General features: G+C 35.9%; 1 protein-coding gene across 2 annotated transcripts; it reads left to right on the top strand.

Annotated features, from left to right (window-relative positions):
- Positions 1-1,212: 1,212 nt before the first annotated feature.
- LOC117411158 (poly(A) polymerase gamma-like) lies at positions 1,213-21,914 on the top strand. Of its 2 annotated transcripts, none has more exons than XM_034018374.3 (22): positions 1,213-1,360; positions 3,069-3,242; positions 3,570-3,636; positions 4,025-4,106; positions 4,285-4,394; positions 5,437-5,490; positions 6,421-6,532; positions 6,817-6,906; positions 7,001-7,139; positions 8,552-8,624; positions 8,969-9,089; positions 9,203-9,287; positions 14,696-14,749; positions 14,828-14,947; positions 15,558-15,667; positions 16,749-16,870; positions 16,972-17,141; positions 17,255-17,358; positions 17,466-17,689; positions 17,896-17,979; positions 20,229-20,288; positions 21,387-21,914. In XM_034018374.3, exons 1-22 carry the CDS (start codon positions 1,344-1,346, stop codon positions 21,483-21,485), a joined length of 2,271 nt encoding a protein of 756 aa, XP_033874265.1. In that variant the 5' UTR covers positions 1,213-1,343; the 3' UTR covers positions 21,486-21,914. The 2 variants fall into 2 exon arrangements, with proteins under 2 accessions (XP_033874265.1, XP_033874266.1); XM_034018375.3 differs by having other exon boundaries at positions 1,220-1,360; positions 3,072-3,242.
- Positions 21,915-27,124: the final 5,210 nt, after the last annotated feature.

The following is a 27,124-nucleotide window of genomic DNA, read 5'->3' as shown; positions in this document are numbered from 1 at the left end:
ATTGCAACACATCTTCTGAACCAACTAGTGCAGAAGTTTAACTTCATTGATTTCCATTGAAACAACCTTAAGACCCCCACCCTAAAAACATTGTGGTTTTATTTATTTGTATGTCCCTTTTCAGAGATAACTGATAACTGAAGCCTGTGAATTTTCAATAAAAACTAAGGTTTTTCTAAGATAAGAGTGGCTAAAATAAGGGCTATTTTTAAATTACGATTTACACAACATCTAGAATGTCGTACCTCAGTACTACCAGCAGATGGAGCCACAGGACATCGTCGTCACTATGTCTGGTGATCTGCAGTCACACATCGATGTGAAGTGTCACGTCTTTCAAAGCCTGTAAGGGTTGGTTTTTTATTTTTATTTTTTTGTTTGTTTGTTTTAGTTTTGTTTTTCTAAATACCAAAACTTCCTGGTTCTTTGGTTTGCCTGTGACATACCAGTCATTCAGTTTTCAGAAACTCAGTAATACAACTAGCTGAATATATCAATGTGCAGTCTCTGTCAATGTCTTCATCTACACAAACGTGTTACAACTATTCAATAGATTGTATACAGTTATAGAAGAGATGCAAGTCGTAAAGTTCAATAACAAAAGATTTCTGTTGAGGAAATTTGGAGATGGAGAGCGTGGCGGAGGGGGGAGATAGTGTATTGTTTTTTTTTTAATCGCCTTTATGCAGTTTAGTATTTGTAACATGGTTTAATTTGTGTTTTTATGTATTTTGCCTGTGAATGCTATATATTTTACATTTCTTTTGAAAAAAAAGGTTTTATAATGTCAGAAACGTATGATACTGTGAGATTGAACCTGTTGTAATACATAATGTGCTCATGTTGAACAATACCAGTTAGTATCCTTTAAATACGTAAAAGGGTAACACAATCATGTTTCGTATACAATAGAAATATGTATCAGAATTTTAAAATTACTCATGGTTTTAGAGACCTCGATTAGACACTCATCCTGGTCTACCTTAGCTAAAACGGGTCTGTTAACTAGCCGTTAGAGATGTTGATAGAGGACCTACTAAGTGTTTTACTTTGTTGTACACAATTAATTATGAATATCTTTATGGTACTTTTTAATTACACCCACCACTCACTTGTGTCGTTGCTTTTAAGAAATGGTCTGACCATCGCAATAAGCGGCCTCTGTTATGTCAACTCTTCGGAGTTAAATCCGCGCAGTGGCTGTCGGGATCGTTTAAGCCGGTGGGCGCCATATTGGAGTAGATCTATTGTTATAAATATGGAGAGAGGGGCTGGTGGTGGTTGAGTTCATGTTTTGTCGAAATTAATTATAAACATATACAGAGAAAGCGCCACGGGGTGTCATGAGAGAAATGTCGGCGTAAGTGGGGTGATCTCATAACATTAGCATATTTTGATTGTATATGTATTTTGATGGTTGAAAAGGGTTCTGCAGTTATTCGTTGACTAGAGAGGCCTATGTTGTTTTCTAATTCGAGCTAAATCGTATTGGTTTTTAAAATAACAATTATTAATATTATTTAGGGATTAGCAATGGAAACCGTCGCATGATAACACAGGACATGTTTATATATATATATATATATATAGGTGTGGCGTTGTGCGTTGTTTATTAAAATAAATAAAATGGTTGAGTTCTGGTTAAGTTCCTGGTGTAAACATTGCACAACCACGTTAAGTAAACTATAGCTGTATTTTGTGTTCAGCCATGACATTATAAACTTTTAATAGAAGCGTATATGCTGCTGTGCTAACAGAAACGTACACGTTGTACTGTGTGCTGTCTTTAGTTTTTAGTAATTATACAGAATTTCTTTGTTGTTTACACTTACAGCTGTTGAAGTTTAGTCTCCTCAGTCATACTGTCTAGCTCGGGCATGGTGATAAAACACGCACATCGTCTGGCTAATTATTATAGTTACTTCATCTACTGTGTTGTAGGTCATGTCTTTGAAAAGCTACAACGAATCGGTAGCTAAGAACCGTCAGAAAGATACACACAGGGCAGGCATGTACTATTTTCTGAATGATCCTAAGTTAGCATTTAGCGTGACCTATTTGAAATGATTGGTACGGTACGACAAACCTGGTGAAGTTTAAAATAAATCAATAAATAACATTGAGTTTTATGTTCTACATTTTTTAAAGTATACATTTCGTAGATTCCTTTCAGACCGGGAAGTAGGATAGAGTACACATTTGTCACTGTCAACATTAGACGATTTACCCGGACTACATTAAACAGATCTGTGTTGGGAAATGTTTGATATGGTCAGACCTATGTTTCCGCAAAATTATAAACCGTAATTGCCACAGGCGTTTGCCACAGACGTTTACGTAATGGATTGTAGTTGTTTCAAAGGATATATCCTGTGTTAAAATGTAGTATACTACTTGCTGTTGGATCTCCTGTTGAATTGCTTACCTGGGCACCAAAAGCGAATTGTAATGATTTATCATCAATATCCACCATCAATAAATACTTGCATTGAAAATGACTGAAGTGGGAATTTCATTGTCTAAAGCCCATTCCCCTCCTCCCACCTACTTGATTTCTTTTTTTTATGCACCGTGAATGTTTTATATTGTGAACCAAGGTGGAGCCCATATTAATATACTTTATTTTTGTTTTAGTTTTTTTTTTTGAGGGGGGGGGGGCTTGAAATGCAGTCTTTATACTGTATATTCATCAAAGCTCCTGAACTTGCACTGTAATATGTTCTTTGAAATAGCAATTACATTTAATCAACAATAGTAAAAAAATTAGTGAACATGTAATGTCAGTTTTTAGATATTGCCAATGCAAGATTATAGGTAAATTGTGATGGGGAAATTCAAGAATGGTATTGAGCTGTATGACTATCAGAATCCTGTAGATAGATTTCTTGGATTGGATTTACACTTTCTCTTCCACTTGTAGTTTAGTCCTGCACATACACTTGTCATGTATACATTTAATGTATTTTGTGCCTGTTTTCATAATTACTGTGCCTAAATGTGTCAGTAGAAGGTTTGTAAAGGTGGAGGTAGGAGATACATGTTGAATTTATTGTTTCTTGATGTGCCAGCAGCAATAATGCTGTGCAAGGAGGCCAGCAGCAGCAGCCTCAAAAACATTATGGGATCACTTCTTCAATCAGCCTGGCTTTTCCCAGAGAACTGGATCACATTTACACACACAAGTTAACAGAAGCAATGAAACCCTTTGGGGTGTTTGAAGATGAGGAAGAATTAAATCACAGGTAATCCCACAACTCCCCCCCCCCCCCATTTAAACAGGGAAACATTTTTTTTGCCCCAACTTGCACGTCAGGTAACCATTCAAATACTAGTGACAGTCTTTCATCCAGTGTGGTAACCTTTGCAGAGCCAGCTTACAATGAGTTGTTTTAAGGCTGCACAAAATGAGCAATTAAAACGTCAAGTTGTGTGGGCCTGTACTATGTAAACACCAACATGTTTACAAGTTGTTGATTTCTCTATACATTTTTTAGTGACTTATTTTTGTTTCAAATTTAAACCTCCCCTCCACTACCTTTTTTCTTTTTTTTTTTGTTATTGCTTTACAGACTGGTTGTTTTGGGTAAATTGAATGACTTGGTAAAGGAGTGGATTGCAGAAATAAGTGAAATTAAGGTAAGTGTTTTATTATTTTGTAATTCAACCAAACTCAAACTCGCGACGTCCAGACTATAGGGCACTCCAAACTGCGTGCCTTTTACTGGATGCGCCACTTGGGAGCCCCGCTTAACTTTTGAAAACAAAAGGTTTGAATACTAAAGTACAAGCAATGACAACAGGATTAAAGTGTGTCTGTTTGAATATCAAAAAGGGAGGTCAGCAGTATTGACGTATTGAAAATAATGGAGAGAACAGTCTTTTGTAAGTGTGTACCACAAATTGTGTGGTTGCCTGAAGGTCCTAAATCTACAAAAAAAAAACACATTATTTGTACACAGTTGTCAGAACAGTTTTTTATATATATATGTGTGTTTTTGGGTTTTTTTTTTTTTTTGTATTTCAGAACCTACCACTCTCCGCGATTGCAAATGTTGGTGGTAAAATTTTTACATTTGGGTCCTATAGACTTGGAGTACACACAAAAGGTATGAATACACTTATTAAAATGTTTCCATCTTCAAATCTGTTTTTTGAGAATAAAATTGATTAAATCACTACGTCTTTCATAACTTTACAAGTTAAGGGTACCAGGTACATTTATTCACTTTTTTATTTTTATTTGTGGAGGATATTGACGCAGTATTGGACTCTTTCACTTTACAGGGGCGGATATTGATGCTCTCTGTGTTGCACCTCGCCATGTAGAGAGACCAGACTTCTTTCAGTCATTCTTTGAAAAGCTTAAACTACATGAAGGGATCAAAGATCTAAGGGCAAGTGTTTCAATTATTGATTTTAATGTCATCAGTTGCTAAAACTGAGCATGTTTTTCTTTTTTCTTTTTATAGTTTGGATATTGACTTTGTCAGTGGAACTCTAATTCCATGAATGTTTAGACATGTTTATTAAATCTTTCTGGCCTGCATAAGCTCAATTATTAAATGTGTCTCATTACGTTACTTTAACCATTTGAATTGGTCACCCCATTACTACAAAGTACGTAACAGATTAATAAACAGAACGCCATAGCTGGCTGCTGACATTTTATTGAACCCTTGCATCCCTGTGAATACGTATAACAAGATTTTAAAAGGAAGTTTTTTTTTCAATATTTCAGAAGTGTAAAAACATTATAGGTTTTAATTTACAAGTGCACTTACACAAATTTCATAAAAATAAATTACATTTTCTTTTATATATGGATCTTGCAGGGCACAAATATATATTTTGTCAACAAGAGAAGATGCTGTTTTTTAGTAGATTTCCCGTTTCTGACACCGATCCCTGAACAGTATAGATATTATAACCATTTATTGGAATCTGGCCATTTAATGGCTTCTGTAACATAAGTAAGCTGTATTTATATTTTGTTTAGTAGTTTTGTTCTATGAATAACTTTTGAATAAAGTTTTTCATAAGAAGCCCATAAGTGCTACATGTTTGCATGAAAGACACAAAAAAAACTTAAGTTTAGGTTAGTTATAGTAAGTAGCATAACAAAGTTTTTTACTGTCTGCTTTGTATGATTGCAATAATTCTCATAGCTGTTTTCATATGCAATGTTTTAGCGCTGTCCCAAACTTCTACAGTATCAAAAAACTTATCTATGGCTGATCTAGCATCCATTACTTATGTCAGTAACAAGCAACTATAACTGAAGAGCAGCTTCTGAACTTGGGTAAAAGCACTTTGGCACAGACTTGCTCAAACACAATATAAGTAATTGCAATACAATCTACTCGGAATGTATTTTAAAACTACTCCTTTTAAATATCTGGTCTGAGATGCTAATTGACTTTTTTTTTTTTTTAACAGGCTGTGGAAGATGCATTTGTACCAGTCATCAAGTTTAAGTTTGACAGCATTGAGGTAAAGTGTGTTTACTTGTTGTCCGGTAACTAGTGGTCAATTGCAGCAAACTTTACTGTTTAGTTCTATTCCAAGTTGAGTACTAGCTAGTACAGTACGCTCTGCAGATCATCCCAAGCTCTGTACTATCTTAGTACCAATTGCAATAAAGACAATACTGGGGAGGGGGGGGATGACGGGAAAGTAAGAAGAGTGCTGCGTTTTTGTATTACATATTTAAACTAATTTTAAAACTTTTAGGTGTTTTTTAAATTTCTTCATTCGAAGTAAGATATAGGTGTCAACTCAAGAAAATATTCAGTACCTGATATTGAAAAGAATAGTTAGCAGAAATTATCCTAAGTATCATGCAAACAGTTAATCTTTATATATATTTCATTTAAAAAAAAAAAAAACTGCCGTTTTAAAACGTTGAAATTACACACAAAATGGTTAATTTCATATGAGCAATAAGTTTGTACACCTGTTGCTGTAAAGAATCACTTGACTAACTTAATACCTTGTTTTACAATCCTGAAATGGGCAGAAGACTGATGCATTGTTTTTGTTGCAATTGAGAACATGTTAAAAAAACAAAAAACATGCAGTCTGTAAGTGCTTGATTCGTTGCAATTGAAACTATCCTGCAGACTATCATTATAACCGTCCCCTGTGCTAACCACAGGATCATCCTCCAATAAGCATGCTACTTTCAGTTTGTTGCAATTCACCCTTGAATGTGTGAAATAATCTAAAATGTATATTTCAGAAAGCCCTCAACCTAGGATATGACCATATACATACACAAACGAGCTACAGTAATTCAGTATTGTCTTTTAGTGTCGATCCATGCTCTGTAAATCATTTGTGTAAAAGCAGCTTGGGTAACAAGTCTCTACTTGAAAATGTTTTGCAGATTGACAGTTCATTACAGTATTGTTCTCTATGCAGATTGATCTTTTGTTTGCAAGGCTGGCTTTGCCCGCTATTCCAGACAATTTGGACCTTCGAGGTGATTCACACTTGCGAAATCTTGATATAAGATGCATTCGTAGCTTAAATGGTAAGTTTCTGGTATGTTTTATATTTTGTATAATGTGAGTAACTTGCACTTGAAGCTTCTCTTTGTATTCAGAAACAAAAGGCTATCGTGCACAACTTTCTTGTGGACTCCAAAATTGTCTATAGAGATAGGGAACTCAAACTATATTTTGACATTACCTATTCTGTGTCATTAAGTCCTTGTAGAATTGAGTTACAATCTCCTCCTGATAAATGTGTTATTCAATTTTGAACTTTTGGCATTGATAAGTGTAAAATCATTTTTATTGATGTAAACTTTGACAGGTTGCAGAGTCACTGATGAAATTCTGCATTTGGTGCCAAACAAGGAGAATTTCAGACTGACCTTGAGAGCCATCAAACTTTGGGCAAAACGTAAGTAAATGGATTGAATAGTAAGGCGCAGTGACTGAAATACTTACTTACAATGGGCCTAGTAAATTTGTATTCTGAATGTACTGCTTTTCAGGCCGTGGGATTTACTCAAACATGTTGGGCTTTCTCGGTGGTGTCTCCTGGGCAATGCTGGTTGCAAGAACCTGCCAGTTGTATCCTAATGCAGTAGCAGCAACTCTGGTCCACAAGTTTTTCTTAGTCTTTTCAAAATGGTGAGTAATTTTAATGTGGTATGAAGTGTCCCTGAATTGTTTAGGATTATTTTGTATTTTAACAAGAAAATCCACAATTGCCTGTATAGATTACATTTAAATTTTGAAAGTTGTCATTTGGATTTTAGCTATGTATATAAATTTGATTTAAGAATTATCAAATTAACATGATATTCTGATATCTATCGTAAAATACAGGGACGTTCTGCGTTAACCAGGGTATTACACGGAAGACTGACTTTTTACCAAATGTTTGACTGGTCTGTCTTATTTATTAGTGCTGGGACAAACATGGCATTTAATATTTGTTCATTTGCAGAATGTAATCAAAGCCATTATATGTAACACTACTAAAGTGAAAAAAAAGTGTATTTCAGGCAAAATGGTACATAAAGTAGACGTGTGGTGTGTTGTTTTTTTTTTTTTTTGTTTTGTTTGTTTTTTATTCCCTACCATGGCCGTTTTCTTTGCAAGCAACAGTGGCAATAGACATAATTAATTTTTGTAATGTTACTGAGGTTTACTTATGCCTTTTCGCTGATCAGGCAAACAACTTGCATTTAACTTGAGTTAACACTTCAAATAAAATAAATCTGGAATATGTGTTGTACAGTGAAAAAACAGTATTATATTCCATATAACAGAAAAGAGCATCACAACATAATTGTGTGTGTGTGTGTAATATATATATATATATATATATAATATATATATATATATATATATATATATATATAAATTACACACATATATAAATAATATAATTTTTATTTTTTTATATACTTGATTACGGCACATTTGCCTTGCAAGTTGGGCCAGTGTTGAAAAGCCAGATGCATTTCTGAGTGACGTTCCTGCATCTGTGTCCAGTGATTGACTCGCTTCCCAAATCTGAAGTGCCATCTGCAGTTTTAGATATCACTATGCATGTGCATCCTAATCTGGTCTGTTTACTACTTGCTGTCTCAAACTTTTAAAATGGAGGGTTAGGGGCAGCTGTGTTTTGATAATCATTTTTTTAATTTTATTTTTTTTAACATTCTCTCCTCAATACTGTATTAATCCCACATATCATAGATGTTTTTTCACTTGTCGTTTTGGAAACTTGTACAAATTCTGTTGAGTGGTAAATTGGAGCAAGGCAAAACAAGTTGTGATACGTGTCTTATCAATTATGTATTTTCTGGCATACACGGCAATGGATTTTTGCCTTAAAATACATGTCAAGAAATGTTCATTCAAATATTCAGATTTGTCCCAGCACTATATTAGTAGTACTATTGGTATTTGGGGATCTTTGCAAATCTGTTGTCGCCTCCCATTTATTTTTTTTATTTTTTTGTTGTTTTACGGGTTGTAAATTTTTTTTTTTTTTTAATGTGTGTGTTTTTGTTTTGTTTTTTTTCCCCTAGGGAGTGGCCAAACCCTGTGCTTTTGAAACAGCCAGAAGAGAGCAATTTAAACTTGCCTGTCTGGGACCCACGGGTAATTTAAGCATCTGCAGAGATGGTGATATGAATGTAGCATCCACTGATTTGCTTGCATCTCTGGGACTGTTTGTTACTTTAACTTTTAAGCATTGTTGGGTGACCTTGACCTATCTCTTAATATCATGATTTAATTAAATTGAAAATTGGTAGGTTAAACAAACAACCTTGTGGTGATTTTCAAACTTTGCATAATCCTTTTTTGATAACTTATTTTGTGATGAATGAATGTGATGATGGTTGATGTACATATATGATTTTGTACCTAGACGCACAAATGTCTATAGTCATTTTTGGTTTATTGTAGTGATCTAGATGTCAACACTGCACATCCTTTTACAGGTTAATCCTTTGGATAGATACCACTTAATGCCAATCATAACGCCAGCCTATCCACAACAGAATTCTACGTACAACGTGTCCACGTCAACACGAACAATAATGACTGAAGAGTTTAAGCATGGTAACTGTTCATTTTATATAGTCCTTTTTGGCTATATTAAAAATAACTTAATGGCCCTTATGTACCGTTTTCCATTTTTAATTTTGTCTGTCTGAATCTTGTTTTTTTCCTAGGTCTTGCTGTCACTGATGAAATACTTCTAGGGAAAGTGGAATGGTCAAAACTCTTTGAACCACCACACTTTTTTCAAAAGTACAAGTATGTATATCTTTTTTTTACATACGGTGAAAAGGCATCACTTTTTATATAAATTTAGTCGTTGCCAATTATTTTTATTATTTTTTCCCCAATTTGGAAATGGCCAATTATTTTTAGGCTCAGCTCACCGCTACCACCCCTGCGCTGACTGCGAAGACAAACGCACGCTGTCCTCCGAAGCGTGTGCCGTCAGCCGACCGCTTTTTTTCACACTGCGGACTCACCATGCAGCCACCCAAGAGCTACAGCGTCGGAAGACAACGCAGCTCTCGGGCAGCTTACAAGCAAGCCCGCAGGCGCACGGCCAGACTACAGGGGTTGCTGGTGCGCGGTGAGCCGAGAACACCCTGGCCGACCTAACCCTCCCTCCCCCCGGGCAGTGCTCGGCCAATTCAGCTCCCGTCCTCGTCGGCAAAGGAATATCCTGGACTCGAACTCGCGATGTCCAGACTATAGAGCACATCCTGCACTCCACGTGGAGCGCCTTTACTGGATGCACCACTCGGGAGCCCAAAGGCATCACCTTTTAACCCTTTGCGGTCCTATGTCGGACCTGGTCCAACATTGCAATTTTCCCTTCATCAAAGACGTAAAAAACAGGTCTCTAGTTGTTTAATCCAGAAAAAGCCGAGAAAACATTCAGTGGCCAAGTGAGACCGATAGGAGCTGAGAGAATCCGGAAAAAAAGGGGGGTATCTCATGAATACAGACAGCCCTGACACCACATAGATAACATGAACATAAACAAACAAGATAGCTGCTTCTGCATCCAGCACTCAAAGAATATCACAGACATTTGCAGAGCTTTTTTTAGATGTTATAGTAATAAAAATAATGACTTGGATTGCATTATTGAGGAGTTTGGTGATAAAACGAGTGATCAGGAGATGATTTATCAGTATGCACTATTATGTAGAGGTATGTGAAAAATACAACGAACAAGGGGTGGGGCGGTGCTGGAGATGCAGTACTGAGTGTCCTGTTGATATGCAGTGCCTTATAAACCTGTTTTACTGGGGGGGGAGGGGGGGGATACTTTTAAACGGCGCATCTACAGTAAACTGCGCATGTGAAAATAAATTGGACTTGACACGCTGAATAAATGGATCCCAAGGGTTAATATTTAAAAGGAAATGCTGCTACAAGTCCCTAATCTTTTTAAATCATATAACTAAATATATTGTATCAGAAGCCAGGCTTGGGTGGTAGCATATGTCTCTCACACTTGCATTTTTACATGTGTTGGTGGAAGTTTATTATTATTTATTTCTTAGCAGACGCCCTTATCCAGGGCGACTTAAGCCCACCGCACACAGCCCGACTCAAGCCGTCCCGACTCATTTCATCTCAACTGGCCGTACAGAGTTTGGATGAATCGTATCAGTGTGCGTGCCCTTAAAACCAAGATTATGCAGATTTCAGTCAGGATGTCTTCAGATTTGAAGATTGAACATGTTGAATCTTTTTCAGACGCAGTTTCGTTCAGATGTGATCAATCTGCCTGTGTGCAGCGGTTGCCGACCAAGACTGACTGAGACCGATTAGTCATAAGGGTGTCAACCAATGGTGAAGCAGGTTTAAGTGATGTAGCTTGTCATGTAACTTGTCACAAGATGGCGGAATATTGACAGCTTTAGTTCCACAGGTAAAAATACATTAGTCATGAATTGCTCTGAGTGTCCTGAATTCAAAAATATCAGATATGTGCGCATTTGAATAGGTTTTTTTTAGGCGTTTACTAATCAAAGGTATCAGTATACCTTTTTATTATCAATCTACTGGCAGCAAATATTTTCTTACTGCGCTAAAACAGAAGTAACCGGTGTGTCGATCTCCAATAGGTCACAAATCACAAGCTCCTAGATCCACACGCTGAGAAAAAAAAACCCGCCAAAGTCAAATAAAAAATCAACAGGTTGGATTTTATTTACCACAGGCTAAAGTGTAGTAGACAAGTTATACAAAAAGTCAAACACTGCCTGAAACGTTTGCACTGTGTAAATGGTCAATTAATTAATAGGCTAAGCGCTTCTTTTGGTTGCCTCGCTGTGCTGTCTCCGCCGTCTAATCAGTATACGATGCCATGCATAATATGAGGGTCGCTATGTTGGGCTAAGTTAATACAAAAATGTGCACAGGGCAGTATTACTTAAATCTGCATACATAGTAATCACCAGGATCTAGTTGTGGTCCGTCTAATTCAGTCTTAGCAGTGTGCGACACCCAGTCGGGGGAAAAACTCAATTGTGACGTCAAACCAAAACTGAGCACAACTAATCACAAAATCTGTGCATACTCAGATGAGATGAGTTGGGATGGCTTGAGTCGGGCTGTGTGCAGCGGGCTTTACCCATTTACCCATTTATACAGTTGGGTTTTTACTGGAGCAATCTAGGTAAAGTACCTTGCTCAAGGTTACAGCAGCAGTGTCCCCCACCTGGGATTGAACCCACAACCCTCCGGTCAAGAGTCCAGAGCCCTAACCACTACTCCACACTGCTCCCCCGTTAAGTTTGTATCTGAGCAATTACCTGTGGCTGCTCGTCAGAGGAGGCATTGCCGACTCAAATTTAAATAAGTATGTAATATAACAATAAATACATAGTTTTATGCCAAGGCAGCCGTCTGATCCAAATTCTCCACTCAGTCACCGCTGTATGTTCAGAGGAGGCAGATGCGCTCTTGTCGCCTCTGTAGTTCTGATTAGCATGTCCTATTAGCCGATCGTATAATTCAATTTCTTCAGCTGGCTTGCAAAGAGCGCTGAGTAAAGCAGTAAAAAAAAAAAAAAAAAAAAAAAGTCGAACTGTGCATGTCACCGCCTCTCCTTTTTATCCAATCGCTGGACGTGTGACCTTGGATGCTAATACTGATGCAAGAGGAGTGAAGCATGGTTTAGAAGGACTAGCGAATCTATAGATTAATTTAAATGTAACTATTTATTTTATTTATTTATTTGAGTTGTACTGTTTTGTTTGTTTGTTTCTTTGAATTAATGTACCTTGCTCTGGAATTAGTTTGGCTGAATGGCTTCCTTTTTATTAAATACACGTTTCATATGTACACAGAGGTATATCATTTTGTTGGTAAGTTTAGCAAATTAAGTCTGGGGCGTGCTTGATTTGTCTGCCTTTCCTTTCTCAACTTTTTTATTTAGAAAGTATTTTGTGAAAAGTGTGGTGGTGACGTTGACTTAATCTAAATACTGTTGTATACAGTGCATTTTTTTTTTTTTAAATTTATAAATTGTCGTTGCCAATTTTAATTTTTTTGCCCAATTTTTAGAATGGCCAATCATTTAAGCTCAGCTCACCGCTACCACCCTTGCGCTGACTCAGGAGGGTGAAGACAAACACACACTGTCCTCCGTCAGCCGACGTTTTTTTTTTTTTTTTTTCCACACTACGGAATCACCATGCAGCCACCCAAGAGCTACAGCGTCGGAGGACAGCGCAGCTCTCGGGCAGCTTGCAGGCAAGCCCACAGGCGCCCGGCCAGACTACAGGGGTTGCTGGTGCGCGGTGAGCCGAGGACACCCTGTCTGACCTAACCCTCCCTCCCCCTGGGCTACGCTCGGCCAATTGTGCACCGCCCCCTGGGAGCTCCCATCCACAGTCGGGAAAGGAATACCCTGGACTCGAACTCTCAACATCCAGACTATAGAGCGCATCCTGCACGCCACGTGGAGCACCTTTACTGTTACAGTGCATTTTTAAACTATTATTATTAATTGGTCATTTAGCAGAGGCTTTTATCCAAAGCGACTTGGATACCAGAAGTATTTTACTCTGCACATTTTTAAGCAATATAATATTATACAACGTAATGTTGGTATATTGGGCTGGACATGGCCTGCCCGAAACCATATGCTGGCAGTTGCATTTATTAGATTAAACTATGGGCTACTCTCTTCTTTTCTCTGCTGGATAGTGGAGAAAATGTGTTTTACAGCTGAATTGGGGTAAAACATTGATATTAAGTGTTCAGTCAGAATACAATAAGATTCTTCTGCTACTGGGGGATTAAGGGACCAAACAATAAATTACAAGTCTTGCAATACACAAAATCAGAAGATGGTATTTGTGAATCTGTTTGGGAACACACATAATCGCTTTCTTTTCAAAGGTAATATGTCTGCACTGTAAATGTTTCACGTTGACATTTACTTCCCATCTCGGCATATTTGTGTTCATTTAAAATGTTTATAATATCAAAAACATTAACCTCAAGAAAAAACTATAATCACTAACCATTAAACTTTATTAAAGCCAGCATACAATTATCCAAAGGGACTCTGTAGTCTTTTGTTTTGCAAGTAAGAAATGTATCAAAAACAAATTCAACCAGCCACTATTGCTGTTATTAAAATGCAGCCGTGCCTAAATAAAACTTAAAAGTACTGTATAAGGTATTGGTGGCTGTTTGCCTCGGCATTTATACTTCTGAAAAATACAGAAAGCTTGTGCTTAACTAATTTAGTGTTCGATGATACAATTAGTTTAAAACTGCAATGTTCATGAGCAGCACTGAGCAGAGCTCTCCATACAGTAGGAAGAATCGCCAGATGCCTGCTTCATCCGTCCTCATGTCAGAGTGGAAATCTGCTCAATTGAAGTCACGCATGCGTACAGGTGAATGATAATTTTGAAAAAGTCTGAGCTGTTAAACACAAAATGATTTTTTGATAATGATATTATACTGTTTTTTTTTTTTTGTATTTGCGTCATCCCGCGGACCCCTTATGACCCTTAGAAGTACCCCTGCTTAAAACCCAGAACTATTGCATTGCACACAAATGTACTTTATTAAAAAGCTCCTTTTATTAACCATTTAGAAGTATAACTTCAGGTTTTATATTAGTTTAACACACCGATTCCTCTGTCCCTTGAGTAATGATTACATCTGAAACCTGCAGGTGTGTTAATACAAGTATACTTGAAGCCTCTTGCAAGTGGTATGAATTCACATTAGATCTTTTGACTGTTCAGTTTCTGCTCCTCCTTTCATATGTCAAACTGGTAGTTTTGTAGTTTGGGTTTGCAGTGACAATGTTTGACGTGGTTCTAAAATATGCAAACATTTTTGTACTTTTCTTGAACAGACAAGACTCCAATTACTCACATCAGTGAAGGGACAAAGTCTGAGTTCAGCCTTCTATTATGAAAGCCTTGTGAGGCAATAAGTGGCAGCAGTACCACTCTTGACCTGTTGGAGCCAGCCTTCCCTTATGAAAGCATTTAATGAGTTAACTTTATTGGGTTTTGGGTTGTGTGTGGCCATGAAGCCAGTGATGGATTTTCAATTTTAGATTAATTTTAATATTAACCAATATGAAGAACTTATTTCCTGTTTAATTTTAAAACTGTTTGTTTTGTTTGTTTTTTAAAAACCCCTCTTGTAATTCACAGGCATTATATTGTATTAACAGCCAGTGCATCTACTGAAGAAAACCACTTGGAATGGTAAGCTAGTACTGTTTTATTCTTAGTGTTAAACATTTGAATTAATAGTGCTAAAATAAATTCCTGTTTTCTTTGTAGGATCGGTCTCGTTGAGTCCAAAATTCGAGTTCTAGTTGGAAACTTGGAGCGCAATGAGTACATAACACTTGCACATGTAAACCCTCAGTCCTTTCCTGGATCAAAGGAGCATTGCAATGAGTGAGTTTCTTTAATCAGTGCTTTGTTTCAAAGTGTGTACAATGTTGTAAACCCAATAGAAGTACAGCTCCTTCATTTGTGTTAAATTATGTCCAACTGGGAGTTTAAAAAATAAAACAAAAAAAACACAGCTGAAATAAAATCGCCAACTGGAAGGCTTCTGATTTGTTTTAGTAGGCTTCACGTTTATCATTATTTTCTACAGGTGGAATACTCAAAATGAAATGTGTATTTCTTTACTTTAGCTATTAATGTCACCAAAAATCTGCTCAGTGTTTACTAATGTTTCTGTGCATTCATTCTTTCAAATACTAAGGCTACCAACTAATTAAGTTATACTGTAAAAGGTTTACTAGTCTGTTAATATGATTTTATTGTACTTTGTGCTAGAGCATCTTGCATTTTTTTATTGGAGTTCTCTCCTAGACCTGTATGTGGTGTGCTGAAGGAGTTAAGATGCTAAGATTGAGCTATGCTTGTTAAGGATACACACATTTGTAGTGGAAACTGTCCTCTGTTAAGAACCTAATGAACGGCAATTTAACGATTACACAATCTGTATTACACACCTAACTGTCATTTGTACAATGCATTTTCTCTCCTCTTTCAGAAATGATTTTGTCTCAATGTGGTTCATTGGCATCTCATTTAAAAAGGTAGAAAATGCAGAAAGTGTAAATATTGATCTGACCTATGACATCCAGGCATTCACTGATACTGGTAAGTTTAAATTGTTATATAGCTTCCCTGAAAAAGAAGCAACTAAAAGGCAATGTATTCCTACACCCTGTATTTCAGGTTATATATATATATATATATATATATATATATATATATATATATATATATATATATATATATATATATATATATATATATATATTTTTTTATAATTTATGGATTGATGACAGGGTACGTGGGGGGATTTTTCTATTTCTTTTGGATCAGTGAGGGTTCTGGGTCTTGCAAAACAATTAGAAGCCTCTCTGGTAAAGCATTGCGCTTTTGTCATGTTCTGGTAATCCTTGAGTAAACACTGCAACCATAGATACAGAAATACTGTACTGCATACAAAAACTCAACTCTATTGGTTAGGGACTTTAGTGAAATACATTTTGATTGGTTTGTAATGCCTGAAGTTTGTCACTAAGATCTTTACTACAGAAAGTTTTTAGTTTTATTTTAAACATTTTGGGCGAATTCAGTATGGTGTCGGGTAATTCTTTGTTGACTCTGCAGAAAAAAAGTTCCTAAAAAAAAAAAGGAGAAATGTTTTTTGACCTACAGACCGGACTAACTGGTTTGGTTGATTTTTGTCTGAAGTCTGACAGGCTTTTATGTCAATTAAAAATCTCTCTCTCTCTCTCTCTCTCTCTCTCTCTCTCTCTCTCTCTCTCTCTCTCTCTCTCTCTGAGATAGAGAGATATATATATATATATATATATATATCATTTAAAAAAAAAAAACTTGTTACAGCGTTGTGTACAATTGTTATCAGACAAATTAATCTCAAATTATAATGGTCTGTCTGCAAAGGGCTAATTAACGCAAATCATGTTATTGTTTGAATGTTGAACTCTTCCTAATACAGGCCTCTAGTTGCTGGAGCTGAAAGGGCACTGCGGCTATAATGGCCGTGAATAGACATACGTTTTGAGGGGCATTGCAGCAATTGAGAAGGGCACCCATGGCAATTGCAGCATGGCCACCCTTAATTTCAAGCCTTGTTAGTAGTCTTGGGTTTCTCCGTTTGTGAATCTTGACTGCTGATTTTTCAAGAACTTTGGATTTTCTTTTTCAGTGTACAGACAGGCAAATAACATCAGCATGTTGAAAGATGGCATGAAAATTGAAGCTACTCATGTAAAGAAAAGGCAGCTTCATCAGTACCTACCACCAGATCTTCTGCAGAAGAAAAAGAAGGTAACTTGTGGCATGTCTTCCTTTTAAACCTTGCTATTTTATTTTTGCATCTCCAATACTGACAATGGATTGCTTTTTGTTTTGTTTTTTCTCCTATACAGAGCATAGCAGATATAAACCGCAATTCAAATGGAGGTGGGTCCAAGCGATGTTCTCTGGATGGTAACCCATTGGACAGCTCAAGGGACACTGATAGTGGAACACCCTTCAGCTCTCCAACACTAGTGAGCAAGCCTTCCAAACCAAACATAGATGCAGAGGACTCTGAAAGGTAAGTGATGCCCTAAGTTGGAAATCCTCTGATTGTTTCTTTTCAAAATTGTGCAACTTCATAAAATCATACATCAGATGGAAATAAAATTTAACATACAACTTTGTTAACAGCATTACACCAAGCAAAATACCAGCAATGTGTGTAGATGGGTCGCCACCTTTCGACACATCTGGAAAAGCAGAACTTGGGATGTCTATTCCTGTAATTGGTTCAAGTATGTAACCTTTTGTTTTGTTTTGTTTTTTAAACTTAACTACAATAATATACATATTTACTTTAATGTCAGAACCACTCCTCTGAAAAATCCTTTGGTTTTCTTAGAGCCTGTTGCTGACCCTGTAGTAAAATCAGCGCAGCCTCCAGCTGGAAGCACCATCCCCACTGTGGTGGGCTTGAATGTTATTCCACGTCTGACATTGCCAACAAATAGCCAAACAGCTCAGATGTTGCTTAATGGAGTAACTAGTGCAAACTGCGCCACTCCCAAAAGACCACATTCTCCTTCCGTGGAGGAATCTCCAAAGAGACTGAAAGACACAGAAAAGGTAAGGATGGTGTTTTAAATTTGGGCTACTTTTATTTTACCTGAGAAGATCATGAACTGTTGATTTTTGAATTCAATAGATCTAGAAAAATGTATGATAGTAATTGAACCAGGTGTGTTCATAAAACATGTGTTCATAAAACTAAATAGTTCTTTTTTTAAAATTAGATTGTACTGCCTTAATATTAGTGTTCCATTTATTTTCAGTTGACTGTCCTGGATGGTTCTTCATTCAAAGAACCTTACCCACCTGGCAACAATGGTCAAGAACCCGATGAGGGGCAGGTATTGGTAAGTAGAGTATAGCATGTTTGCCTAGCAAGCAGTTTTTCTAGGGACCTGGTATACACAAGATGTTTTGTTTTTTACTAAAGACTTCAACATGCTTTTTTTTTTTCTCCCTCCCAAAGCATTACCTGAAAATAATATATTCATTTATTTTGTGATATGAGGATGTACTAGACTTCATGCAGAAATTACGTACTATTTAAACTACTTTTGAGATTTAATCCAGCAAACACTCGTGATAAGGAACAGATTTTTAATGCTTTTTTTCTCCATTTAGAGGTATGTTCCATTTAATATAGCTACTTGGTTTAGACTTATTACTGGAATTTACAGTACTATAGTACAGTCAGCACTCGCATATCTAACCCTAAAATTAGTTCAGTGAGGGTTAGAGTGACGTATGTCGGTGGGAACGTTGTAATCCGCCCTGTGCGCACACGTTTCGTACAAGAAATATGATTTGCGTTTTGAGGAACTGTACAGGGAGACTTTCATTGAAATGTGTAGCACACAAGTTGGGAATAACGCAGCAGTAAAAGACAACTTGTCTTTTTCAGGGAATATAAAAAAGATGCAATGTCAAATACATAGCTGAAAGGACTGTTTTTAAAATAAGTAGGCTTCCATTTAGATGTAGTTGGTTTTGTTGGTACAGTACTATATTTTCAACAGTAGTATTTTAATTCAGAACGCTATGATTCTGAAAATCACTTGCCAAAAGACAACTGGGCACAGACTGTAATACAGTACATACTTTTAAATCGGCTACGTATAGTAGCAGTATGTCAAATTCCCCATTAACGACCCAACAGTAAAATGAAATCAGTTACCCATGCACAGAACTGCTTAAAATGTAAACACAATGCAATTTAGCAAAAGATTAAAAAATAACAATAGTCTCCAGAATTAAAACCATATCCAAAGTCAGTATTCAAAATCACAGAATATAGTGCTTGATAAACCCCTAATGTCACAAAAACTAAAGATCACAGATTTAAAAAAAAATAATAAAATAAAAAAAATGCATCGCAGTGTCAAACTGCTGAATGATTAACTTTTACATTACCGTGCCTTGTCTCGTTCGCTTTGTTTTTGGAGGGAGTGCTGTGTAACTGCAGTGCACAATAATGACAGACTGATTTGCCATGCCAGAAAAAAAAAAAAAAAAAAAACCCAGGCTGTGACGGTTAAACGGTTAAACAAGTAAATTGTAACATTGAAGGGATGGGCTTTGTATCAGAAAACTGGTGACAGTCGGAAATCGAGTGACAGGTAAGTGCATTAATTTGTTACATATATATAATGGGGATTGATTTTATTCTTCATACAAGGGCGGTAAAACATGACTGACGTGTAGCCGAGTGCTGACTGTAGTATTATATGTATTTTGACATTTGCATTTAAATTTACTTGAACTAATTTAGAAATTCAGACACAGAATAGTTTCTAGCAATTTAACTTAAAAAAACAAAAAAAACACATTATTAATGGAATAAAACGTTGCAAACAAGGGTCATTTCGAAACTAAACCTGTGTGTCTTTCTTTATTGGTGTTGAGCATATAGGAAAATAATCAATTGTAAATATTTTAAACAAAGGTGTTTTTCCTAAAATTGAAGTCTTAAAGGGGGGAGTGACACTTGCCAGTTCAACCTATGCAACAATTTTGATAGTATGTAATAATGGAATGTCCCATTCCTTGGGCTGCACAAATGCATTTTTTGTGTTACGGTTTTAAATTCATTTCAGTTTTACCGTAAAACAGATTTTTTTGGATGTAAAAACAGCTGAAAAGCCAACCGATCATAACCGACTTGCATCCCGAATTTAAATAAATGTAGATTATATCTATCTCGTATGTACTTACTTCCTTATATTTTATGGATGGTTCCGTTTTCCAATTTTAATCTTAAGTCCATTTAATCTGCCACCGCAGATTCCCTCCGTATACAACAGTAATTGGGACCCACCTGAAACTTTAAACGACCAGAAAAATAAAGGGCTGTTGTCTTATTTTGTATGTTTACTGTTTGTCTCATTTCGTTTTGTATCCTTGTTTTATTTATTTTTAAAAGAGAAAAGGTAATTGCTAATATAACTTATGCTTATAACCTGTATAATTAATTTAAAACGCTACCTTTTCAGTCATTTTCACTTGATTTTCATATATATACATACATACATACATACATACATACATACATACATACACAAAACTACATAAATATTGAATTTGGTAAATCTTTTAACAGGAAAGTCTTGGAGGAGCTAAACCTATGCCAATCCCAACCATTGATACATCACGATCACAGGTATTGCTTATTAAATGTGTTTAACGGGTAAAACCAACAGAGTTTTATCCAATGACAAAATATGAATTACGTATGATATTTAAATGTAATGTGTAATAAAGCAATTTTGCTGCACCGCTTCAGTTCGCAAGTTATCGAGCTTCTTGTATTTTGTTAGCTCTTGGCGTATCGATGGTCAATTGTGAATATACTGCATGTGGAAGCTAGCGAATGGATCAGCTAATTGTAGACTGCGTGGAAATTGCTAGAAACACGTGACCAATAAGTTTGGGTTTGTTTAAATAAATAAATGAATGATTGATTCTACTCACTTGCAATGCATGTTTGACTGTTGAATAAGCAATTTGGGATCCATTTCTCAGTGCTGTCTTAATTCCCCTCGACCTAACCTACCAATTTGCCTGTCAGTCAACTGAGTTTTTGCAAGGTAAATATATAATACAATATTCTGTGTTTGGCGTCCTGTATGCTTTTAAATTGCTATAGCCAGGCAATCAATAAGGAATACAATATCGTTTCTGTTTTTGCATTGGTGCAGTATTTCATTTTCTTAGAAATATATAGCATATGCTTTTGTCAAGTATATTCAATTTCCAGCACTGGAATAAAAAAAGGTTTGTTTGTGTATTTGCTTCACAGCCCTATTTTGATTGGTGAAGAACACAAATAAGAATAATTGATTTTATTGCAAGTTTTTGTACAGTTTATTAAAGTAACAGTAGTTAAAATGTGAAGTTGTAGTTAATGCATACCCCATAAGTTAGCATTAAAGTTACATTTGTTACATTTTACTCACCCAAAATACATTTTACTTCCATAGTGTCTAAATTGAAGAGTCAATGATCCAAAACCTTATCGAGAGTGCTTGTTAAAACTCTGTTTGCACATTGTATTGCAGTAGTGTATTTAAATAAACTTGAATGTTGAATAAATGGGGTTAGTAAGTTGTTTTGATCTTTTATTTTTTTGTGGTCTTGAAATATAATTTTATATAAATGTTGCACATTTAATATGTAAAGATAACTTAATACATAATTTTCAATATTTAACTTGTATTCCTGTTGTGCTTTGTTTTTGTATCTTGTTTCTTTTTGACAGAGACTGCCCAGCAAGGAATTGCCAGATGCATCTTCTCCATTACCGACCAGCAACCTTCGTGTCATTAAAAATTCCATCAGACTGACTCTAAACCGATAACATAGGTGTCTCCAGCAGGTAAACCTTATTTTGTAATTTATCACAGTTCAAACCATTTTTTTTTTTTTTTTTTAATATAAATACATTTGAGTCTGCTCAATTGTCCTGAAAGAATTGTTAAAACAAGACTACTGGTGATAATTGTATAGGCACCTTTTTAAAGTTGTGTTTTCTGTATATCACATGGATACCTTGGCCATGTCTCCTGGTAATCCTAGAAATCCACCAACTCAAGGCGTTCAAAGATATAAAATATATATAATTGCCTTAAAGAATTGAAATGCTAGCTGCTTACCTCCTTGATGAGCTAAATCTCTGTCCTAAACACATCATTGTATAGTTTGTGTAATTGTTAAATCACTGATTTTCTGGATTTGCAAAACAGTTAACTTTAAAAAAAAAAAAAAAAAAAAAAAAAAAAAGTAAAAACTGAAAGAAAAAGACTAATGTATTGTTTTATATGTATCGCATTCTCTATTTGGTTGTCAATCAATTTAGACAATTTAAGATTTCAACATCTTTTAAAAAATTAAAAAGGTCAGTTGTTTCTGCTCTTCTAATCTAGGCAGATTGTTATAAAATATAAAGTGTTTGCAGTTGATAGAAGTACCTTGCAGTGGGAGTCATGAGTTAAACTTGCATGCTTTGAAATAGATTACAGGTTGCTAATAGAGCTGGAGAATTGTCTAACTTTGAAAATGTAATGTTTGGGATTGGAAAGCCTGCTTGCCTCCTATGGAGGCTTTAAAGCCGTAACTGTTCCTGTGTCTGAGAGTAATTTTAATAGTTTGTCACAAGGTTACACATTTCTGCTGAGAGGTATTCATTCTGCCTATGTTGGGTGTAGAGACAACATTTAAATGAATAGTTACCTTAATCATTCTTGGGGTTCATTTTTGTTTAATTTATATTTCCACTTTTATTTTTACCATGTACTTTTTATATAGAAAACATGCATTAGTTAACATTTCCATGGATATGCTTACTGTATAGTTACATGCTTATGCCAATTGTGTATTTTCTGTTAATCCATCACCAAGAAACTTTCCAGTCCATTTGAGTGAAGTTTTTGTAAGACAACAAATCATGTATTTGAAAGGATATTTTTATATGTAATATATAACAAATTGCCATCTTTAAAAAAAAAAAAAAAAAATGAAACCCCCAAGACTGTCGTCTTCTTTTTTTTTACTGTTGCATTTAACACCTTTTAATATTTAGTCAACTGATTTCTGTATTTAGTCAACCAAATGCTGAAAAACTAGAAGATTGGTGTAATTAAGAGCAAGTAATGTCAAATCACTATGCTGTGGGTTCAGCTATATCATGGTCCTGGAGTTATCTCCCTATTTTTACAATCTAACTAACTGCGCATGCCTCTAAATATTCTTCACCGCATAAGATCATCGATCATTTGGTGGTTGAATTTGCTGTAGGAGCTCAAACGTCCTCAGAACACCCACATGAACAAGAAAAACAACCAGAAAAAAGTTACCGACTTACTTTTGTTACAGGAGACTCAGTCAATGCAACTGGGGAAAGTAAGTCAAGTAGTATACAGTGATTGCCTGTTTCCTATACTGTAACAAAAGTGCATTTAAATGCTTTTTACAGTTACTGTTTTTTTTTCAATGTTTCTTGATGTATCGCTGCCCTTGTTATAACAGGGAGTATTTATATTGGACCCTGCCACTCCCGATAAAACAAGGGAGTGGTTGTACAGTATTTGTTAGCCTATTTGTTTTTCTATGAGTCTTTCGCTATATAGCGGATTTGTATTGGACCCCGACACCCATGATATAGAGTGGGTGATGTATTGCAAATGTCATAAAGGTAAGGGAAAGTTTAAAAAATAAATACTCCTTATTTTACGACACTATTAATATTAAGGTTTATATCAATGTTATTTGCACGAGTGAGTGGTCAAATAACCAAAGTAATCTTATCCTAATTTGGCCTACATGTATGTCTGTGCATGGCTTCAAACACTTACTTTAGATTAACTTTTTTGGCTGCCTCTGCCCAGGTAGGGAAAACAATCATGAGTTAGAAATTGCTTCAACACTTGTGGACAATGCATGGTTCAAGCATGACTCTGTGGTGGGTGCAGGTAAGGTAATGCATAACCAATCCTTGAACCAAAAATAATCGATGAAAAAATATAATCAAACAAGTGCTAACTTAATTTTCAGATTACTAATAATATGGGTGGACTGTGAAAATTGTATGGGAGAGTCTAGGTTTATTAAGTCTCTAGAAATATACAATTTAGTATATTTCAATATAATTTCAGGTATTTGTAGTGCTTAACCTTGTGAAAAAAGATGTTTATCAATTCAACACAATTAAGTGATCTACCTCATTCCTAACTTATATACTGCCAGCCAGGGCTGCAGTATGTTTGTGCACAATGTGCACCGAAGTATTTAGTCTGGAAGCCAAAGATTCTACATTTTATTTTTATTCTTATTTTGGTAAAATTAAATTTTAGTTAATGCCTCCTCCTCAGAGGGTGAACTGTGATTGTAAAATAAAAAATGAGCTTGCTCATCATGCTTTTCCCTCAATTGGTAAATATTTAATGTAACCAAAAAAACCACCACACAAAACAAGGCATATTTTACTTTTTTCCAATAAACAAAGAAAACTGTTTTAAAACAGTGCTGTGTCTAAGATTCTCTTTACAACCCACAATAATGCTCACACATGCATTCTCTAGCAACCGCATGCAGTATATTCACAATTGACCATTGAGACGCCAGGAACCAACGAATTATAAGAAGCTTAATAACATGGAAACTCAAGCCACATGGCTTATTGGGAACACAGACTACTGCAATATGATTTTTATATGCAGGTGTAAAATAATAAAATCAAACTGCTAACTTTAATTTTTAATAAAATAATTTGAATTTTGTATTCGCTTGAATGTGAGATTGTATTGATTTCTTTGAGTACGCCATAAAAAGATTAAATTCTGCAATTTTACTTAAGAAAAAAAGGAACTGACAAATGACATTTGACGTCTATTGACATTGACTGCAACTACATTCTTGCTGACATTTAGTTGTGTGTATCTAAGAGCATCACATGCATGACTTAAAAGGATTAAGATTGAGCAGTCAGTAAAAAATATATATTTAAAATCATGTTTTTTAAGCCATTATGACACATGAAGATCAAGAGTTTACCATAATTCTTGTACAAGCACTACTCTACCTGTGGGAATGACAGCAATGACTTGTTTGTCTTGAGTACTGAGCATGATGGATGGGTAAGAAGCATTACTACACTGTGCTTTCGAAGCCACCTGTAAGTAGTAATTGTGTCCATATATATTTACACACAAATTCTGTGTCTATAAATAAACACATTTGAAAGTAAAAGGGCCAGTGGTAATACATAAAACATGGTGCACTGTACAAAAATGGTATTTTATGTCCATGCATTCCACATCACACAATGAGTTGATGATTTGACATAATGAGTAGTGGTTAGGGCTCTGGACTCTTGAGTGGAGGGTCGTAGGTTCAATCCTAGGTGGGGGACACTGCTGCTGTACCTTTGAGCAAGGTACTTTACCTAGATTGCTCCAGTAAAAATCCAACTGTATAAATGGGTAGTTGTATGTAAAAATAATTTGTAAAAAAAAAAACAATGTAATTGTATGTAAAAATAATATATCTTGTAACAATTGTAAGTCACCCTGGATAAGGGTGTCTGCTAAGGAATAAATAATACTTGAACTACGTGACATCTTCCGTTAGGCATAAGGCCTATCCTATGCCGATAAGGCCTGTGTACGTTTGGAATTTAACACCCGCAGCTGCTGCTAACTGGCTTACTAATATTTCATAAGCCGACTTTTTATATTTTCAGTGTTATGGAAATGTCTCAGGCAAAATGTAATGGTACCCGTGACCTAAGATGGCTGCCATATAGTGGTCATGTTAGTTAGATAGATAGATAGATAGATAGATAGATATGGGCAGCAGTGTGGAGTAGTGGTTAAGTCTCTGGACTCTTGACCGGAGGGTTGTGGGTTCAATCCCCACCAGGGGACACTGCTGTTGTACCCTTAAGCAAGGTACTTTACCTAGATTGTTCCAGTAAAAACCCAACTGTATAAATGGGTAATTGTATGTACAATAATGTGATATGTGATATCTTGTAACAATTGTAAGGGAGTCTGCTAAGAAATAAATAATAATATATATATATATATATATATATATATATAGATAATTTCTCTCCCCCCCCCCCCCCCCGTTTGTGTTTGTCATGTTTGATCATAGGTATTGTACAACAAAAAATGTACCATTTTGTGCCTGTGACTTTCTACTGTATAAGGCACTACACTTTGGGTAATTGTCCTAATGTTTGGTACACAGGCGTCTTATTTGATATCCTCTGTTAATTTTACATTGCCAGTGCTGTCCAGTAAAATATATATATATATATTCCTACTGCCATCTTGTTAACCTAGCCCAATCAATGTTACAGACCACATTTATTATTATTTGTTTATTTAGCAGACGCCTTTATCCAAGGCGACTTGCAGAGACTAGGGTGTGTGAACTATGCATCAGCTGCAGAGTCACTTACAACTACGTCTCACCCAAAAGACGGAGCACAAGGAAGTTAAGTGACTTGCTCAGGGTCACACAATGAGTCAGTGGCTGAGGTGGGATTTGAACTAGGGATCTCCAGGTTACAAGCCCCTTTCTTTAACCACTGGACCACACAGCCACATAATTTCACAATGTTTTTATAGTTGGTACACAGCTATATTCAACGATTCTCTCAAATGTCCATTGAAGGTGATGCCCAGTAGAATGTAACCATTTCACTGTAACATTGTTTTCACCATTTGACAGATCAATGATGCAGATTTTTTCACACATCTCTATTGCATCTGCAGTGTTAGGGTTTGGTGTTTGTGAAAGTTAAATAAGGCACTGACCAAGTTTTTATAGTTGAACTCTGTGACCTATGAAGATCTCTATGGCACCCATCTATCAGGTATTTTGTGCCGTTTGTACAGTACGAAAATGACAGTCGTAACCATAACAAACAGGAAGCACCATCGGGGAAACTAATGTTGAAATGTGTAATTAATGAGTATATCTAAAAAGTAATACACATAGTACATTTAGCGAACTGTATGTTATATCATGGCATTGTTTTGGTCGAAATAAGTTTTGTCACTACTTGTAGCGACCATTGGATGAATAAGTTTGATTTATAAACAGTAACACTGGTCTCCTTGTATTTATTGCACGCGTAAGGTTGACATTTCAGTACTTTTTTCTGAGGTGTTTTTTGTTTTTGTTTTTTGTTTTTTTTTTAAAACCTATTGGTTAGTATAATATTAAAGAAGGGTTCCCTCAAATTACCCTATGTTTCTCTGTCTGCTTCGCCGCCCACGGCCAATGAGTGAGGTGTGAGTGTGTGGGGTCAGAAATCTCGTGGGCAATCGAGAAAAGTGGCGGGTGGCACATTGACAGTGCGTACGTACATTTAGGCTACAGTGCGACAGTGCGTACATTTAGGCTACCTACGCTGTAATGTCAGAGTCACTTGGTACTTGCTATTCGTGCATGATTTCCCTAGGAATATATAGGTTGAAAAACTTGACA

Source organism: Acipenser ruthenus, chromosome 6, assembly GCF_902713425.1.
Source record: "Acipenser ruthenus chromosome 6, fAciRut3.2 maternal haplotype, whole genome shotgun sequence".
Taxonomy (NCBI): domain Eukaryota; kingdom Metazoa; phylum Chordata; class Actinopteri; order Acipenseriformes; family Acipenseridae; genus Acipenser; species Acipenser ruthenus.
This window is presented reverse-complemented; position numbering and strand designations above follow the sequence as displayed.

Excerpts from the sequence above, each read along its gene's own strand:
- LOC117411158 (XM_034018374.3), top strand. Across the intron at positions 3,243-3,569 it reads GAGGAAGAATTAAATCACAG|ACTGGTTGTTTTGGGTAAAT; the intron begins GTAATCCCACAA and ends ATTGCTTTACAG. Across the intron at positions 6,907-7,000 it reads CATCAAACTTTGGGCAAAAC|GCCGTGGGATTTACTCAAAC; the intron begins GTAAGTAAATGG and ends ACTGCTTTTCAG.